This window comes from Echeneis naucrates, chromosome 3 (assembly GCF_900963305.1).
Source record: "Echeneis naucrates chromosome 3, fEcheNa1.1, whole genome shotgun sequence".
In the NCBI taxonomy this organism is placed as follows: domain Eukaryota; kingdom Metazoa; phylum Chordata; class Actinopteri; order Carangiformes; family Echeneidae; genus Echeneis; species Echeneis naucrates.
In genome coordinates, this window is record NC_042513.1 from 25,685,747 (window position 1) to 25,705,603 (window position 19,857).

The window sequence follows — 19,857 nt, forward strand, 5'->3', positions numbered from 1 at the left end:
GATCTTTCAATAAAACCATTATCACCCCTTATTAATTTAATCCTGTATTCTTAATAGTCTTAAAGCCTCTACACTGGCATGGCTGTGCTATTGAGATGAGACGACGATCTCTCACCCGGTCATCTATAGGGCTGTAAGTTTAAACACTGTAGCACACTCACAGAGAGCAACCAGGAGTAAAAGTAGATGCTGATGATTCATGTTGGCAATGGGACCCAAACCAGCTCTTGGCTTTGGCCGAAAAGCTGCGGGCACAAGATGTGCATGTTTACATGTCTTCAATCGGTATATTTCGTAAAAATCTCATATGAAAGAATCTCTTCTTCACTTGTGTTTTTTAACTTTTTTTTCTGATGCGTTTTTTTGTACAAATCTTGGTATAACCTGCTTAGACTTAACAAAAATCAACCAACAAAAGAAGAAATCTCATGCATAAATTATGTCCCACTCTTACTGATTGCATGTGTAATTTACCATCTTTAAAAAAATCTGTGTATATATTTTTCTGTTCAACATAACATTTATATTTTTTAGACATTTTAAGCCATTTATCTTTTTTCTTCTTTTTTTGTGTGTGTGTTTTGTTTTTTTTTTTTTGTTTGTTTTTGATTTTTTGTTGATAAAATTCTTCTCAACCTATTTTCCAGCCGGCAGCTCCAGGTATTGCTCCAAAGTAGATTCCCGACACCAAACCTGTCTGCTCCTGTACAGCAGGAGTCGCAAGAGGCATGTTTTGTAGGCGTTGGCTGTGGGAAGGAAAACTGCTCCATAAAAGAAGCTGTTGGGAAGCAAATGAGCATTTTTATCCTTTGTGATTTCAGTTCAGGTCCAAGAAATTAAACTCCCATTTCCTATAATGATTCTTTTTTTTTCCTTTTGGTCTTTTTTGTTCTTTTTTTTTTTCTGCTAGAAATTGTTGCTTGTCATCCCAAAAAGCTCGACAGAGTGACAGATACTGTAGATGTTTAAATACTACTAACAACCTCCTGAGGCTGGAGTCTGGCAGCAGAAGTGGGACATGACAGTCAGTCAGTTGCAGACAGGATGTGGGGTGGGGTGGGGGGTGGGGGGGGGCTTGGGGCAGGGATAGGGGGTTGAGGTGGTGGGGGGGGCAGGCGAGGTCACCCCTATCTGCAGAGGTCTTCTTGTGTAGAGTCTCGCACATTTTTCCTCTTCTTGCTGTTGCCCTGGTGGTGTGGCTTGTTGCTTGGATGACTTTTGGTACTGCAGGAGGAGGTCTGCTGTCCGTGGTGGCCGCTCTTATGGTGAGAACGAGACATCCTGCCCTGTGGGGGGGGGGACCAAACACAGCGTCAGTGTTTGTTTCTGAGGAATACAAAGTGAATTTATGCCACGCATCAAGAATCCATTGTGAGAAAATAGCTCTAAATGAGTAACAGCTTTCAGAAATTAGTTATTGTGCTGCATTCAGTGACACATTTAACAGAGCGGGTTTTGTTCTGTTCTAATCTTGTGCTGCATGATTAATATCTACGTATAAGGCAAAGCTGTCTGCACCTTTCCTCCCTTGTTGCTTGCAGATGGAGTGCCGGTAGTGTGGCTCTGGCTTCGGTGATTACTAACAGCAGTGGACTTGTCTCTGTGGGAACTGGAGCCCCGTCCAGACTGCTGCTTGGCTGTCTTACACGGCGTGCCATCAGAGTCCTGGTGACAACCAGAAAAATACATCACAAAACAGTCGTTGCAAACAAATTTTCCTCATGAAGCTTGATGAAGAAAAGGTAAGTACAGATGATAGCGATTCTTGAAAGACTTTGTGTGCATTTGTGTGTGTGCGTGTTTGCGACTGACCGCATCGCTGGAGCTGGAGTTGGAGGACGTGGAAGAAGGCGACAGCAGCGAGGAAGAGGGAGAGGAGCGCAGTGATGGGGATGGAGAGGAGGAGTTGGAGGAGGTTTTGCTGTGCGGGGCTGACGGCAGAACCACCACAACGTCGTCGTCGTCATCTGGGACGTTGTTGTTGCAGTCATCGAGTCGTTGGGACTCAAAAAGTGTTACGTCATTTCCTGTGGAGAACAGGCAGATGTACAAACGGGCTGTCAGGTCAGCTCTCTCAGCACCAGTGGGTCCGATTCAGCGGACCAGGACTAGCTTTTATTATAGTGCATCTATTTAGAAAACATACTGTTGAGTGGCAGATCATTCTGGGATGGGCTCCCCCAGTTCTTCCGGATCCATTCCCTGTATTCATCCACTTCTTGTGTCACCCGGATTATTCTGCCAAGTATACTGTGGTGGGACACAGGAGGAAGTACGTGGTAAACTGATATTTTCAATATGAAACAATGCCACTAATTACAGGAACAATAACTGGGGCGTGCTAATCCTTCTGGCATTAAATCAGACTGAACACTGTAACATTAAGCTGGTGGATTCTGAAGAAGGCCATGAAGGATCAAGCACTAATCCAAAAAAGATGGTATTCATTAGAAACGGCTCATAATTTGGCTCGTCTCTCTGACGCGTGACTGAAAGCTTCTTTATTGACCGCCGTACCTCTCAGTCTCGTTGTTGGGGTAGTACTTGGCGATGGGTGACACGGCGTGGCTGAGCACCACATAGGCGTAGTCAAATGCCTGCTTCACCTGCATGGCACCGTAGGAACTCCGGCCGACGTCATTATCTGTTGGATGTAAGACAGAGAATCAGGCCAACTCATGCCCTGCTGATGTGCAGGACCTTTAGAAGCTCATCCCATCCTTCCTACCTGGCTGCAGTGGGTCCTCAATGTAGAGCATGGAGGGCCTGTAGCCGTCCATCATGTTCTTCTGAACCTCATCTTTGGCAACGTAGCAACCTCCATCTTTTATCCTGATGCCTGTCTTAAGGTAGTTGAAGTGGCGACCGTAGAGCTCAAAGAACTCAATGAGCAGAACGCCGATGTTGATGTTGGGACTGCACACGTCTTCCCTGTAATGGAGCTGGACGGGAACACGGTGCAATGGATGTCAGAAAGATCATGGTGGTGAGGACCGTTGTTTATTATTGTTAGCTTATCACACCGACATGATAATATTCACGTTGTTTCCAGCTATGTGGATACCTCAGCGATTAGTTTTTGCAATTAACTACTGATAGAAATAACAATGACCAAATTTTTTGTTTTCTCTCAGAGGCCAACATCACACTGTGCTAAAATCTGAAGTTAAACATAAGAAACTCTTGTTAAAGACCAAGATAGCTGACCTGCAGGAAGCTGACGGCCATGAGGAACAGACTGTAGGAGCCAATTCCACCAGTAAAAACCTCATTGAGGTCCCTCTGCAGTAAAAACTGCTTCAGCACCAGGACCAGGTAAGGCAGGACAGGGTATTTCTACAGGACGAAACAGACACAGCAGGGACATTTAAGGAACAACACATGAACCTACATGAACGATGATGAAATCACTTAGGGTTGTTCAAATGTGCTGCTCTACAGTACTAAAACACTTGTGGATACAAAAAGACAACTATTACTTGTTTTTAATGCTATTATGAATCGTGAATTATATTCTAAAGATGCGTGAAGATCAAAAAGAGCGCTGGAAAGAAATTTTTTAATGTTTCAATTTTATTTCTTTACGGCATCTTCGGTTGAACATGTACATTTATGACACAGCAGAATATGCAGACCTCACCTCTTTGAATTCCTTGATGAGCCGAGCAGCTTTAACGCCGCTCTTCACATTGAAGCTGATGTCCACTTTAACTTCTGTGAAGGAGTCTGTAAGTTTGATGATGGGAACCTGACAAAACACACACGTATCACACAGAGTCAGAAAGGAAAAAGCTGCCCACTCACAACGTTGTGCTTAAGGACTAAACTTCAGCACATAAATGTACTTTAAGTCTATTTCAAGTATCAAAACAATATATGCAATTGTTCACAAATCCGTGTTGACTGCAATAATCCTTAATTTAAATCCTTGAGGAAGGACTCTGTGCTAATCTTCAATCTTAAAACTGAAAATTGAAACACAAAAATAAAGCTTTATTCAAATCTTATAAGTCTGGAAATAAAAATATAAATGGAAGGAATGTGATCCATGGGCAAACAACACAAAATAGCTCTAAAGGACATTGAAAGTGACTTGACAACATGACAAGGAAACATAACAAGGAAGCTGTTCAGGTCAAATTAGTCCCAAGGCTACAGCAATATACTTAACGTAAATATGAATATAAATATGAATTATGAATAAATATATAATATATAATATGATATAAATTTGATTTTCAGCTTCAATTTTGATAAAAATGTTTTTTTAACCTACTCCAGATTACAGTGAAACAACGAAGCAATTTGTAATTTTTCCTGCTGTGCAAGCTTGTATGTAAGGCGTGAATGCTGACCACAGTAGTCAGTTTTGGAAGTGTCACAGCAGCCTGAACTCATGAGATTTACAACTTTTGAAACTGTAAGTTAGCAGCAGGCTGATTAATGACCCAAATAGTAACTATACACGATTATTAATCACCCTAATTGGAAGTTGGAAAGTCTGACTTGTAGCTTTACTTGGTTTAACTGACTGATCCACACTCAGATGAAGTCCTTGACAGGTTAATGATTCCACTGAGAGTACACCATTTAAATTATAATAGAATACAATGTCCAAATGTTGAGACACAACCGGGCCTACAAATCATGTTCTCCTGATTAGGTTTGGTCAAGAAGCAGCAACAGCAACAACAAAACACAAAATGGGAAAACAATCATTGTAATTTAACAAAGAGACAAAAATAATCAAAAATATCAATTTTTTTGTTCATATGCACAAATTTAATTAATGAATCCTAATATCAAATACAAGGTTAGCCACTAACCTAAAATAATTTTATGTATTTACCTGCTGTGTGTTACACTCCAATGAAAATAAAAGGGAGCCAATTTCCCACATACAGTACAGGCCAAAAGTCTGCACACACCTTCTCACTCAAATGAATAGGAAAGTGTGTCCAAACCTTTGGCCTGTACTGTAGACACGTGCAGGTGAGGCGATCTTACCGTGGCCTTGTCCAAAACTTTGATGGAGTTCTCATCTGCAACGTTTCTCTTCCTCAGAGCCTCTTCTAGAGTCCAGAGCGGCAGCGTCTCCCACTTCCCAAAAACCACCAGGTCAATGTCACTGTGGGGAGGGGGGGGGGGGGTGCAGTGAGAGGTTTGACAGCTTTCTATTTGTTTTTTCTCACGTAAAATAGTAAACAAAACAAACAGCAGTGTATAGTACATAAAAAAATCCTGCAATATCCTGCATTTTCATATCCCCCGACATTTCCTTTTTTGTTTATTTCCTTGGAATATGAACAGTACATCGATTTTAAACGTTCTCCACCATCACTGCAGACAGGTGGCTCTGATGTGAACCTTCAGGTTAATCTGTGTCTGCATGTGTCTCATGTTTACTATATACAGAAATGTTACACACAAGCACAGAGGCAATCAAAGACAAATAAAGAAAGTACAAGACATAAAAACAGACACACATCCACGCTGACATGAATGCTTCCACAAAGGCTTAGTCCCATTTAAGTGCTTGGTAGGGTGTCAAGAGTGCACTAATCCAGGTGACGTGCTGAATGGGGAGTTATCGTTGTGGGCGTTGGCAGTTGTGTGTTTCTGTCAGTTTTAACTCAAAGTTTTTGGAACTGGAAGGATCAAATTACTGAAAGACGTGATTCGCAAAACAAAAACAGATAAGGGCAGGGTGCTTCACAGTCACAGTTAAAAAGACAAAAAGTAAGTATGTGTTTAAATATCACAGCTGGTTAAGAAATCAAAGAACTCACCTCGTTGGCAGATAGAGACCAGTGCTGAAACTTCCAAACACTTGGACCTGAGAGAGAGGAGACACACACACACACACACACACACACATAGATAGATGTTTGAGTGTTGTTATTGTTATTATTGTTGTTGTTTTATGGTTTTAACTATCCAATGTTGTAGAACTGACAATAATTTAAATAAATGGAAATATACACATTATATTTTATTATAAATTCGTCTTTTCTTTCTTCGCACTCTGACAGTTCTGTGTGGCAGAAATGGACGAGGACAAACTCAGTCAGAGTAAGCATCATGGTAGCATTCTTTTATTCTTCCCACGCTACCCAACACAAGAACCTGTTCTCCCTGATACAGAAATGTTGTTATTATTAAACAGCTCAACTGAGCATGAATGCAATGACAAGCCCAAACAAACTGCACAGGTGTGGTACAAACTACAAAAGAGAAAGCTACATCAAATTGGACTGTGCAAGAGGCAAAGACTTGAGGGTATCGTTTTATAACCACTTCAGTTCCAATTCAGGTGGATTCAAGAGAATTATGGCCTCATTCAAACAAGCAATGATTTGTCGTCCTGTTGTCGTATTATCTGAACTAGCACGTTTACAAAGAAAATGGTCCTTAGAGACGGTGATCTCTTAACCTGTGACACTAAAGTGACTAAAATATCTCCAACCAACCTTCCACCTTTTGACCTCCCACTTAGCACAGCTAGGTTGCCGTCTGAACAGAAATAGACTTAAGCCTTGAATTTATGATAAGTACCTCAGTTGTGTAAATTCTCATTACAACTCAGTCACATGTCTAGAGCTAAGCCGATCACAGGGCCATGTTTGCAAATAAATGAACAGTAAGTCTTGAAGAGTTCTTTGAAGTAGCTGCAGGTGGTCAAGAGGTTGTGTCATCTTGGCACGCTATAGTCAGACTTTTGGTCCATCAACGGCAGCTAATGAAGATCTAAAAGCTAAAAGCTGTAGAACCCTCAAGCTCATCAAGTACAATGGAAACATTTTTATTAATATTTCTTGGTAGAGCTGCGCTCAATACGAGATCACAATCCTATTGTAGCTAAAGGCCGACAGTGGCTGGTGGACATCTGTTTAACTAAAATCATCAGGTAATTGAACAGGCATCACGCTGGCTGGCTGACCGTGTTGACTCTGTTCAGTCCACAGTGGAAAAGGAATAAATCTGGCCAGCATCGGTACTGCATTGTGCTGCTGCTTAATTCAGGAGCTGCTAAGCTTGTAGCAGATGCACGTCAGAGCACACTGCTCTATCAGCAGGATCAAAGTCAGTGGGCACAGGAATGCCTGAGGTGTGCTGATTAACATGGCCCAAACAGATTACTGTGCAGCAGGGAGAAAGGCTGAAGCTTGGTATCAGACACAGCCTGGCTCTCACAACGAGTGGTGTAAATTACTCAGACAGTTGGAGGCAACCTTCATCACAGAACTCAACAGGTACACCAAATATTGTATTCAACATTTATAATTTACTCTCCGTTTTCACCAGCACTCCAAAATCCATTTCTGCCAGAACATAACCTCCAGTGGTGCCGAGCTTTCTTCCTTCATATGCACAGTTTTCAGATCACAGATGAGCATATAGCTGCAGGCAATTCTCCTTATCAGCGGTAAGGAAGACTGCTTGGTCACACCCTGTGAATACATTTTAGGATGCTGGGGGGTGATGTTTACCTCAGCGCTGGGCCACAGGTCGTGAATGACTCCCTTGATTCTGTCCACCACCTCCAGCCTCATCTTCTCCTCCTCCGGCCGCGGGGAGATGTACTCGTAGAAGTCGCTGATCTCCTCGTGTAACCTGAGCAGCAGACAGAACACTGTGTCGTGAGGGCAGTCGAGGAACATGGACGTAAAAACACAGAAGGCAAAAAAATACACAAGACCACTGTCGTATAAACCCTTCATAGATATTTATCAACACAGTAACTTGGTCTGTACTGTATAGTACTGTGGTTAGTTTATGATGAGAAGAACTAAGACACACATTCTGCAAATAGTGAAACAAGTCAAACGATGCAGTTAAGTGTAAAAGATTGACTAAGTAAGCTTTAGGAATAGAAGGCTCCTGAGGTTTGGCCAAATTCCATAACACAGCAGGAAACACAGCGGACGCCCTGATTCCTCTGGCCTAATCTGTCTGATAGCAGAGTAAAAAACTGCAATATCTGATGTCAAATGAGCACCACACACTCAGATGTCACACTAATAACTATATTCTGTACTAAATATTTATACCCATAATTTAGTAGGCTGGAGGTGTTCTTTAACTGGCTCTATGTAAAATTAAAAAAGAGAGAGAGAGAAGAGCAATGCAGGTCATTTGTGAAGGTGGTGTGGAGAATTAGCTCTGATTTAGATCTCGGCAGCGATACAGTCTCCAAGCCAACGATTCCTGTGACCAACAAACTGCAGACTCTTACTTTTTGTAATAAGCAGGTCTGAGACATGAACAGCAGAAAAGCAAAGAGAAGGAAAACAGCTCAAATGTCCTTTGGCAATTAAAAAAAAAAAGTGAGAGAGAGAGCAGCAGTGAAGCAACAGGTAGATCACTGGTTGGAGTTTTACTGTGACAAACATGTTCTGTAAATATATGAGCCATCTATCAGGTCTCTGCTGAGCACTTGAGCAATGACATTTACTGATTTCTAAAGCTGTAGATCAAGTAAACACATTCCTCCACCCAGCTATATGGCCCCGCTAATAATGATAGGGAGGTTGATAATAAAAACAAATAATATAAAAGGAAAACAGACCACAGAAACTTTGTGCAAGAAAAGACAGCAGCAGCAGTTTTTAAAATCAAACTTAAACCTTTCTTTTTCATGAACTGTGTGGCAGAGCAAAAACAAAACAGGAAACCACATAATGTCTAACAAAAACTTGGACTCAGTTGAGGGCAAGGGGACCACGTTTGTCCTTGGATCAGGTTGCTCTGCCCACACACCCTGACCTTTTTGCTGACCAGTTTTGTCGACATACACATACGAACAAGTCTCTGTGGGCGGACAAATAAGAGCACAAACATGCAGGCGCGTGTGCGCATACACACAGACACACACAAGCACATGTGCAAACAGCCATATAAACCCAGATTAGAGCAATAATGGGCTTATTCCTCTTGGCAGGCGACAGAAAACAGAGAAGGAAAGTGATGTTTCTTTCTTCTTTTTTTTTTTTAATCAATAAAAGCAGGCAAAAAAGCGACAAATGTGCATACCAGACAAACTTGGACAAGAAAAACAATCGCAGCTACCAACGCTGACTGTTGTTTGAACAACGCCCCAAAGAGCACTGTGCGTGCGTGTGTGTGTGTGTGTGTGTGTGTGTGAGTGACTACTGTCTGGGTTTTATATAACAAGCTCTACACCTGACAACAGTCAGAGTTGACTGGGTTTCACCAAGATCATTTCTGCGGCAAATACAAGCAGAAGAAAACTGATGGTGACCTTGAAAAAAAACAAAAAACTCGCCCCTAAGTGGCTGTACGGCCAAAATGATTTGCATTAAAAACACAAGCCACGACTTGAGTGAACGATGAGATAAAAGAAAGTCTGAGTTCATAAGGATTAATAAAGATATAATTGTGACTGTGCAATAACGCTAACAAACTCACCTCTTCTTAATTCAAACAATTATTTCTAAAACATGTCAGAAAATGGTGGGAAATCAAGTCATCATGTCAACATCATGTCCTAAAATTGATCTACCAACAGTTTTACGATCAGCTTCACATTTAGAAGACTGAAACCTGAAAGAAAAGCAAGGGAGATGATTAATCTATTACGAAAATTTCTGAAAATGAATTTTCTGAGTCAACTAATCAGCGTACTGACTAACTATTACAGCTCCAGCTACGATATTTTTGGCAGATGATGCTGTATTTAGGGTGCGGCTGAGACAGCAGCCTTGTTGACGTGAATAGGAAGGCTGTGTATTTAGAGTATTGCCATTGTTGGTCTGAATGCGGCCCAATTGGCTGCTCTGAAGGCGTAAGTGGGACTGTACTGGATGTAAATGCAGGATGTTCCTGAGAATACAGATGAACGGAAAACTGGACACAGCCAGCAGGCCGTGGTTCCGGTCCATGAAGATACATGTTCCCCGCGGTGCACTTTGTATCAGAAGACGCCTTTTCTCTCTCTCCCCACCCAAGCAAGTTGTTTTGCAAAACACATCTGTCACACAGACACATCCAGCCACCAAAATTGCGTTTCCATTTTATCTTGAGGGGGAAATCTTTAAATGACTGCAAATAAAGACATGATTTCATTTCATTGACATTCTTTGTTAGGACCAAGACAGAAGCCTACTGAGAAGTTGTAATGGCGATGTTTGTGCTTGTGTATTTACCCTGACATTACGAGGAAGTTTCACCTTGTTAATAGGCTGAACGACACCGAGCTTTTCCTTCTCATTAACAAAATCCACATTTAGCTGTGATGAACTGTTTAAGAAGATACAATTTTTGATTTTTATTTTATTTGTTGTCAGGGGAGGCAAAAACTTTGTGTTTTAGCAATTAAAGCAAAACTTAAATGACTAATCTCTTTTGGCTGTGCCCAACCCCGAGGCTCCATCCTCATAACGGCAAATTAGATTTCATTTAACAAAAAAAGAAACTCAGCAGTTACACTCTGCATTATCAACACAACCTAAGTTTTGATCACCTTCTCAAAAAAGACAATGTCTCTCAGTAGATGCCTCTGATGGCTCCTCACCCTAAATGCTGAGACACTTAATCAAGTTAATTCAATGTACTTTAATTAAACAAATGGTTCTATAAGTCTGGGACATGGATGTTCCCACTTAGCTTTTTTTTTCCTCCAGTTTGTTTCTATTAAATTGCCATGTAGGCAAAAATTACAGAAGCTGCCATCCCTGAGATGAGATCACCTTAATTCCTCAACAGCATTGATAGGTTTCATTTCACAGTAAACTGGCCACTCCTGCTGCCTTGTCTTCATAGGATCAGTGCAGCCATAGAAATCCCATCTCATGCTCCACCTTCCTGGATCAAATTACATCTCACAGTACTGAGCCTGCCAGGGAAGCACATGTACCCTTGGTGCTGCTTATCGGATTATCCCACTTGCCTATATCTAAGTAATGTTATGTAATCTCGTGGAACAGGTTCCCAGAGAGTGTCGGCTCCAAGTGGAGAGCGAGAAAAATTGTTATCTGTCATCTTTAAGCACTTCCTTTCCTTACATTTCCGTGTGATGTGATTATTCTAGCGTTGCTGAAAGGATGCCAGTCGTGCTCGCTGGTGGTTGCATATAATTGCCAGTGATCCCGCAGGTAAAGCTAGTCTTGTTTTTGAGCTGACTGCAATTTGCTCCATGAGCCTGACTAAAATCTGAATGAAGGACAGAGGGCAGAAGGGAATGAGGAGCTGCTATCCAGGAAGTCCAGGAAAATAAGCAGGAAACACGCCGAGCGTCAGCTCCATTTTATCTGATTAATTATTCAGTTGTTTTAGCGCTACAGACAAGGCTTTATAATTTTGTTGAGCATTATACATGCTGTACATTCATTACATACACTAACTAAGGGTATAAAACCATATCAGCTTGTCATTAAAGACAAGTTTACTTATTCACTTTAGTAAATAATTTAATCCCATGTGGATTTCATACTGGAAATTTCACCAGTAATGACAGAAATATAATAAGATAAGTAAAATCCTTTCTTTTATATGTCATGGTGAAGGTCATCAAGAGCACTTTACTATGAGCTATAGCGGGACCCTTGAAATTCCTGCACAGTTCCTGTATGAAGGTGCACCTTTGTCCAGCCCAGGGAGGAATGAGGAGATGACTGAAAAAGAAAATATGAGTAACAGAAAGAGGAAGAAAGGATGAGGGGGAAAGAAGGAATAAGGGTAAAAAAAATGAAAATGTGGAAGGAGAGACTTGCACATAAAGTGAAACTGAAAAATGGGGAGAGAGAGGACTGGGTGTGGTGCTGAAATGCCTTCATGTGAACGAGCCATCTGTTAAGTTGGGTAGGATGAAGGAAAAGGAGGTTATTGTCGCATCACACTGGGCACTACTCACTGACTGACACAAATGTTGGCATACAAAGGTACAAGGGTGTGTGTCAGATGGCTCCTCAGAATTCAATCCTTATAAAAAATAAAAACAAAACAGATATTCTGCAACAGAAACAAAACAAAACGCTTGTGAAACACCTGCTGGAAACATGATCAGCAGTGATAAAATGTTGTGGAAAGGGTTCCACCATCATGACTCCATTTTCACAAGGATTGTCCTACAAAAGGGCACAGTGTCAGTGTGTGTTATGTGACACCGTTGTGCCTATTGAACACAATGAGGACAACCGCAAACAGAAGCAGAGGTGTTGGTGTCCTGCAGACGGCAGATTCATTAATGTTTCATCAATGAGCTGATCTGGGCAGCTAAGTGTTAGCTACGGGTACAAGACGGCTCCAGTTACACTAAAGCCCCCACACAGCTGACAGCTAGTAATAGTTATGGTCATGTTGCTGGAGTCACAGACATTGTTTACATTTGTCTTGACATTGTGTTTATGTTTGCTGGAACAAGCTGTCAATGGCGCCAGTTAAAACCTTCTTGATAATCTAAACCTTCTGAAACTAACTTTGTGCATTATCAAATTAAACAAACTAAACAGACATCGGTCCAGAGGTGCGTCTTCAAAATAAATAGGTTAAAACAAATCAGTCAATTTGACTATCTATATATTCTAATTTTGATTATTTTCATACACTGTAGCTAAAGTAAATTGTCAAAGCCCTTTTGTTCTGTCCACAAGCTTACAGTCCATGAAATTAAAGAAAAGCAAGAATCCTGTGTGTTGCACTCTGACTGCATCAGTCTGGAGCATGGGAAGGGTTTATATTGGACAGGAAGAGGAAAAAAGAAAAACACATTCCTCACTACACATGGGAAGGCTGAGTTATGGAGAGCTCTGCCCACACGTGCTGTTTAGAGGAGGAGGGGGCTGTTTCACCTACAGTCCAAAGGACCAGCATGCAGACTTCTCTCCCCACTGGCTTACAAACTCTGGCCGAGAGCCAGTCAGCCAGCAGAGAGAGAGAGAGAGAGAGGGGAGAACGTGACAAAGATGTCACAGCCAGCCGAGGCTGGATGAACCACAGCTCTAATAATGGAGCTTCGGTCACAGAGGTGCTATCTGTGAGCCAGTGCTGAGAGTCATAAATCTCCAGGAGACAACGGCAATAAATGGCAATAACACCATGGGCCAGGGAAACTCATCAGGAGGTGATTAACCACACATTTCATTAGCCGTGCAAGTGATGATCTCCTTCACCACTTGAAACTATCAGCCAACACCAGGCGCAAGAAAAATCAATCAAGGGCAAGCGGCTCTGTCGCTACTACCATTTTGGGCCGCAGGGGGAAATTGTTTAAGATGAATATTACAGTCGCCCAATGTGAAGATGAGAAATTAAAATGAAGATGTCAGAAGAAAATGCCTTTGTACTTTAAAAAAAAAAAGACAGTGGCAACGCATAAAACTACAAAAAAAAAAAAAAAAAAAAACAAAACTTAATTTAATCATAAAAAGAAATTTGGCTTAGACTGGCCTGCAATCCAGCCGGCTAAATATTTACACATTGCAGATCTGCTCACTTATTAAACTGATACCACAAATAAATGAGTTATAACATTGTATATTATTACCTACCACTGGACCTGCTCCTGTGCTAAACCCACTCCTTTTCCCTGTTTTTCACATTTTCTCACCAAATGTGTGTGTTGGGACGAGAAAATAACTGGAATAATGCAAAAAAATAACATGAATAGCAAATCAAGATTATTTAATTCATTAGAGAAAGTTGCATTAGCTCAAACGCTAGCTGTCCTTATTTTGGATGATACTTTGTGATGACTCTTTAAAGGTTGCAAAGTTAAATAAAGTTTAGTCAAGACGAATGTTTCCCTGAGCTAATCCAATGAAATTCAAACTATTGCCTTATTTTTTTTCAGTGTCCTTAGTTTTTTGTCCTTGGAGATACGAGCTCAATGGAGCAGCAAAAGGATTCACAAAGCAAACCTAAAATCGCTGGTAATTTAACATAAATATATGAAGTTCATGTTAATTTCTGAAATGCAGTTTAAACTGGAAAAAAAAGGTCCAGCTTTACAGATAAGCACCAGACCCAACTAGTGAATCCACCTATCAGTTTGAGTTTGTTCTCTCACAATGTCTCGCTGTTATAAAATGACTGGAACTTTGGAACATTGCATCTTGCCTACACACTAAAAACCCACAACACCAGATCGGAGCATAGCTAAGCAGGACAGAAAAGGGCCACCGCTCACCAAGGCTACATCGGCTTCCTGTGGCCATATTAAGAAACTAAATAACTGTTCCGACAAGGGCAGACAACAAGGAGGGGAACACTCCCTTGGAGCTCCCAGTCTGACTGGTCAGACACGGAGAGGGGGGGGCCTCAGGTTTCTTTCTCTGGGGGCTGGCTTTGTTTTGTGGAAGCGAAGCCGTGTGGAGCATGTAAACACTGATCCTCTTCTATCAATGTAGGCTGCTTGGGTGGACCTACGCAGCTCCAGAGAGACTGGAAGAGCATAAATCACAAATAAGCACATGCCTGTGCCTCTTTAGGCAACCCCCATGGCCAAATATAGTGTTCACTGTCCCCAGGAAAAATACACCCATTTTTCTACTTGCTAATATTGAACAGGAAATGCAACAGTGATTCTCAGGTTTAGGTTTGCCTGCACCTCAAGTCACTAAAGTTTAATCATTCCTCTTCCACTCGCTCCCTGTGCCATTTTGTAAAGCTCCAAAATCGAAAATCAGGTGACCAAAAATATCTATACTTTACTCATGCAGCTTGACATTTATCACACTTTCACACATTTCACAACTGCTTCTCCTTAGAAGCAAAACGTGTACTTTAAGTGGAGATTTAACTATGGATTTAGCACCACTTAACACAGCCATATACATGCTGTCGGTCTAAACGTGGATTTCGAAATAGGTTTCCTGTAATGCCTTCAAGCGTGGTGGCATTGTGAATTACCAAAGTATGTTTAGACACAGAGCCCTCAGTGGTGGTGAGTTTGATCAATGCGCTGAGGTTCAGGTTCTGGTATTAGCGGAGCTAATCACTAAGGAATGTCCTTATGCAAACACAGGGCTTCCATATTACTATAAATGAGGATCGACCAAAGACCGAGCTCCACACTCTGGTGTTCTGCTTGACTACATGTCTAACAGAAAGGGGTGTGGAAAGGGCAAATCTCTGCACCTAAAAGGCCTTTGAAACAGAGCTCCACCCACCAAAATATTTTCCCTCAGTTATCATTTCCAAAAGAACCAAGGCTGTGGAAATGAGGTAGTTCTGAGTGACTAAATGTCATGTTCGTTTTTTTTCTGATGACTTCACTGGGTTGCTTAAATGTTAAAAGACTAGTTTTGGTGTTGGGTAACGAAAAAAAAAGACAGATGTACATACTTCCTAGTGAAATAAACCTCACATGTGAACGAAGCAGGGGTCTCTCGTTTCAAACTGGCATTAATTTCAATTTTATATTACACCTTTCAGCCGCTTTTACTATGAAGGTGTCATCTCCATGCCTTGTTGAATGTAATAGTGAATATTTCAGGAGTCCTATCATACATATAAAGGAGTTAGCTTTTCCAATTATACTTCATTCTACATCTTTTAGTATCCAAAATTAAGATCCTCAGGGTTTGTAAGTTGGCTGCACATAAATTTGTTCAGAGCTGTTTAGAGAACCGCAGCTGTGATTATTACACATATAACCATTTGTAATGGCTTCAAAAATGACGTTTTTTTACTTTTTAAAGGAAGTATCAAAATATCCACAAAAACACACATGCAGCATGACTTATGTTTTCTGTGCCATCTGCATGCTCAGTGTGTCCAAAACCCTCATTGAGCCAAAACATTTGTGAATTTCCCTCCTCTGTGTTTAACTGTCATATGATGACCACTTTAAAAAGAAAACTGAGCATTAAGTGATGCTTTTGAAAAAAACTGCGACATTTGTAAATTTGCTGCTAGCTTGTTGATTCATTTCTTAAATGAAAGTGTGTGATCACTGCATGTATCCAGTATTACAATCTGTATTCAGACTGACCACCAAGTGCTGTTCCCCATGATGGAGCAAAGTGCAAGCATTTTACAGCCACTATTAATACAAAGCTGCTGAATGATTCAAAAGAATCGGCCAGAAGAATTGTTCTGCCCCACTATTCCTGCTGGTTAGCCAACCCGGTTAAAGCTGTCACACACAATCACTGTAGTAACCTTCATGCAATCTCCACCTCTGCGTGCACTGTATGCAACAATTATTGTGCTCATGCTAGCACAATCCACAGTCTAAAACTGTAAGGAGTGATTTGGACAAATCACAAGGAAGAAGAAAAAGCAGAAAAGTATCACCATACAGCACATTTGTGCCATTTGGGATTCCCTAGAGACCACAAGGGCCGACATGTTGTATATTCTGTTATCGACCCATGTCTGCGAAGGTCCATGAGGCCCTGGTGCCAACGTCTGGATGCTGCTCAAAATTTCAAAGTAAAGATAGTCTGGACTGCAAAACTCAACTGGGCACAAATCTTTATGCACTGTATTTCTAATTCCATTGGATTTCTATGCTCCTGTTCTCTTTGAGTTCACATTTTATGACTTTCTAATGTTGTTCAGCCAAATAAACCAAACAAAGAAACAACTCCTCTCTATCAGGCTGTAGGATGTCAAAATAAGGGGTGAATCTGGACATGGGCATTATCTAAATTGCAGGAGCTGCAATTATTTGAAAAATGTGAAATATGTGACAACGTACCATTACCATTACATATGAAGAAAAACAGAGATGTCCTTTAGATCATATTCTCCAGACACAAGGGAACACTTGCTTGGTCCAGTCCCCAGAAAATTACACTGTCATAACTTTCACATATTTATCAGTAAAAAGTTAAATGCAAAAACTCACTTTCCTTTAAAAGTGCCTCTTGTTGTATTTCCTGTGTGTCAACTGTGTGTCAAATGTGTGTGTGCATACAGAAACACCCCCATGGTGGCCTTGTAGGATGATGAAGGCCGAAAGTGAGCCAACCAGGTTAGGATTTGTTCCTCACTACACTATAGTCATTTGCCTGCAATACGTCAGCAGTATCATAAGTCTTCTTAGCTGAGTGTTAAACAACCCACACACCCCTGGTTGTTATTAGGATTGCAAATTCCTTGAAAAATATATAAGGAACATCTCGTAAGCAAGGCTGGCTGACCTGATTGCCTTGCCTGAAGTAATGTTTTACTGACTATTTTCGATCCTTACGGAAATACGGGACAAAGTGCGTTCCTTTTAAACTCAATACGGGATATGTATTTTTGTTTCTAAATACGGGACGATTCCATCTTACAAGGAAAGGATGGTAACCGTAGTTGTTATAGGCATTAAGTCACCATAAGCATACTGGCTTTTCCCCCACATCACTGTATTTAAATATAGTTTTGTATGGGAATTTTTTTTTATGTTTGGTTGTTTTTAATTTTGTCCTGAGCCATGACAAAAGAGTTCCTGTTTTTTAACAGACAATAAAGTAATCTAATCTAATACTTAAACAACTTTGGCAGGCACATGAACTGCAATTTTCTCATAAAAAGAAAAAGATCCTCCTCCAAGGAAGCTTTTCAATGTCTACTGAGAAAAGTGGAAGGCCCTAACGCATACCTCAACTACTACTCCTGGGCTTCCTGTGAGTGCAGCCGCTATGTCTCTTTCAAAGTTTTGAGTTGTTACCCATTAATGGACAGCATAATATCTACAAGACAGATTAAAACTAAAAGTTACTTCCAAAATGTTTGAACTTGTGCCTTAACTTCATTCATAGATGTTGCATTTTATGACTTGTCATCTAGAATATCATGGCATCTTATGGTTGCCATGATTTCTTAAAATCCAATAATTAATAGAATTCTCACTAAACCCTTCCCTAAATAGGAATTCTTTATTGATAGTTGTGTAAAAAAAAAAAAAAAAAAACAGCACATCCAACTTCCTAAACTACATGCATTCAACTCACTGACAGGCCTCATTGGTGTTACATGCAACTACACAAAGTTATGCAACTGTGGATTTAGTGGGTGGGGTGAATCGCTGTAGTTTCCCTATGTGTCATTTCAATATGCAGGTGTCTGAGTTTTGAGGCAGCTAACTAACTAACTAACTAATAAATTAACTAACTAACTAACTAACTACCTACCTCCCTCCCTCCCGGTTTACATGGCAGCCCCTGAAACGTTAACAGCCTCACACTTGTTAGCAGGTTTGATTTACAGTGGGGGTGTGGGGGGGGTCCTCCTTAAAAAAAATAAGAGGACATCCAGTCTAATGAACTTTAATAAACTCTTACCCCACGATTCCTTCAGAGTAGTTCCTGACTTTCCATGGTGTGCCCGTGTAGCCATCGTAGCCTCCCGTGTTGGAGCCAGTGCCGCTGTTCAGGAGGCTGGAATTGAATCCGAAAGTGCTAGCTTTGTTGTCTCTTTTTCTTTTGTTGGGGTGTCCGTCTGTCAGCCCCCTCCAAAGCACAGCGACCCCGCTGCCCTGCTGCTGCTGCTGCTGCTGGCCCCCTCCGCCGACACCGCCCCTGCCAGCGGCTCGGTTGTTGTGGTTGCTATTGGTTTCCAGTGGAATAAAGTCCCGCTGCTCGGTTATCCCTCCGTCCCCCATTGAGGTCGACATCCCCTGAGTCCTGCCCTCACCACCACCACCACCACCACCACCACCGCCGGTGTTGGAGTCGAGTGCTCCGTTTCTGCTGGCGAGGACTGCTGCCGGTGCTCCGTTGACGGTCGCTTTGCTCTGAGATCCGGCGGTGTAGCTGCTATTGACGTGCAGGTAGCCGAGCCCTTGTGTCGTCTCCCAGATCTGCATCCACAGGTTGTTAGCGGGTCCGCGTTGTTCTGGTTGGAACCAGGAGATTCTCGGATCCATCAAACAGACACTGTAGGCACACCGCCCCCCCCCACCCCACCCCACCTCCACCTCCTCCCCCTCCTCCTCCTCCACCACAGACTAGCAATGCTCCGCTCGCTTGTGTTAGCTAGTCAGGTCGCTAGCTAACGTTAGCTAGCCTGCTATAGCCTCGTTATAGCCGTCGCTGCTGCTAGCCCGGAGCTTCTGGTCTGCCCGTTACTCCCGAAGAAAAACGGCAAAAACGCGTCCGTCAGCGGCCACGACGGACTCGGCTGTCGGCTAAAAATCATCCGCCAGAATGGAGAAGAGTGTGGGCCGAGTGTTAGAGCCCCGTCTCCTGAGCCAAAGCGGATGTTAACGACCGGAGAAACGTGCTTCTCGCCACCCGTCGGAGCGCCTCTCTGACCCTTCTCCTCCCGATCTTGGGTCCGTCAATGGCGGAGCGTACGCTGCTGCTGCTTCTGCGCATGCGCGGAGAGAGCGGAGGAAGGAAGGCGAGAGGTGGGCGGAGACAAAGCGCTTACGTAACAGACAACTTTTTTTTGTTTGTTTGGTTTTTTTTTTGTTACGTAACAACGTCAGATTTTTTTTATTCTGGAAAACATAAAATGCAACAACGTAAACATGATATTTTTTAAAAGTGTGATTTTATATATACACATATCTGTTTTATGATTATTATGAAATCGCTCAGATTTTTGCTTCTACACATACTCCAGTTCAGAGTTAATTTCCCAAAATTTGAATCTGAGATAAAAAAAAGAAATAACACGATCGTTGTTGTTATATGAATAAGTATTAAAATTGCAATATTTATTGTTATTGCTAATAAAGCTGTGATTAAAAATGCTTTTCCAGTCTCAAAGGGGTAAATTAAAATTTTCACAAATTTAGAAAGAAATGGACAAATTCTGGTGCTTTTAAAATGCATTTAAAGAAGAAATAACTGATTTTCTACTTTGTATGTGTATCTTGTTTAAACTTAATATCATTAACGCAAGGAACTTCTATATATTACAGCGATAAATTGAATTATTTCTTACCTTTGCAGTTTT

At 41.5% G+C, this 19,857-nt stretch overlaps 1 protein-coding gene across 1 annotated transcript; it reads right to left on the reverse strand.

Moving 5' to 3' along the window:
* Nucleotides 1-496: 496 nt before the first annotated feature.
* tent4b (terminal nucleotidyltransferase 4B) lies at nucleotides 497-19,247 on the reverse strand. Its single transcript, XM_029499076.1, has 12 exons — nucleotides 18,237-19,247; nucleotides 7,491-7,614; nucleotides 5,790-5,836; nucleotides 5,008-5,128; nucleotides 3,641-3,748; nucleotides 3,208-3,336; nucleotides 2,729-2,942; nucleotides 2,518-2,644; nucleotides 2,147-2,250; nucleotides 1,813-2,027; nucleotides 1,519-1,665; nucleotides 497-1,286 (listed from the first exon to the last, which is right to left on the reverse strand). The coding sequence occupies exons 1-12, from the start codon at nucleotides 18,818-18,820 to the stop codon at nucleotides 1,128-1,130; spliced, it is 2,079 nt and encodes a 692-aa protein (XP_029354936.1). The 5' UTR covers nucleotides 18,821-19,247; the 3' UTR covers nucleotides 497-1,127.
* Nucleotides 19,248-19,857: the final 610 nt, after the last annotated feature.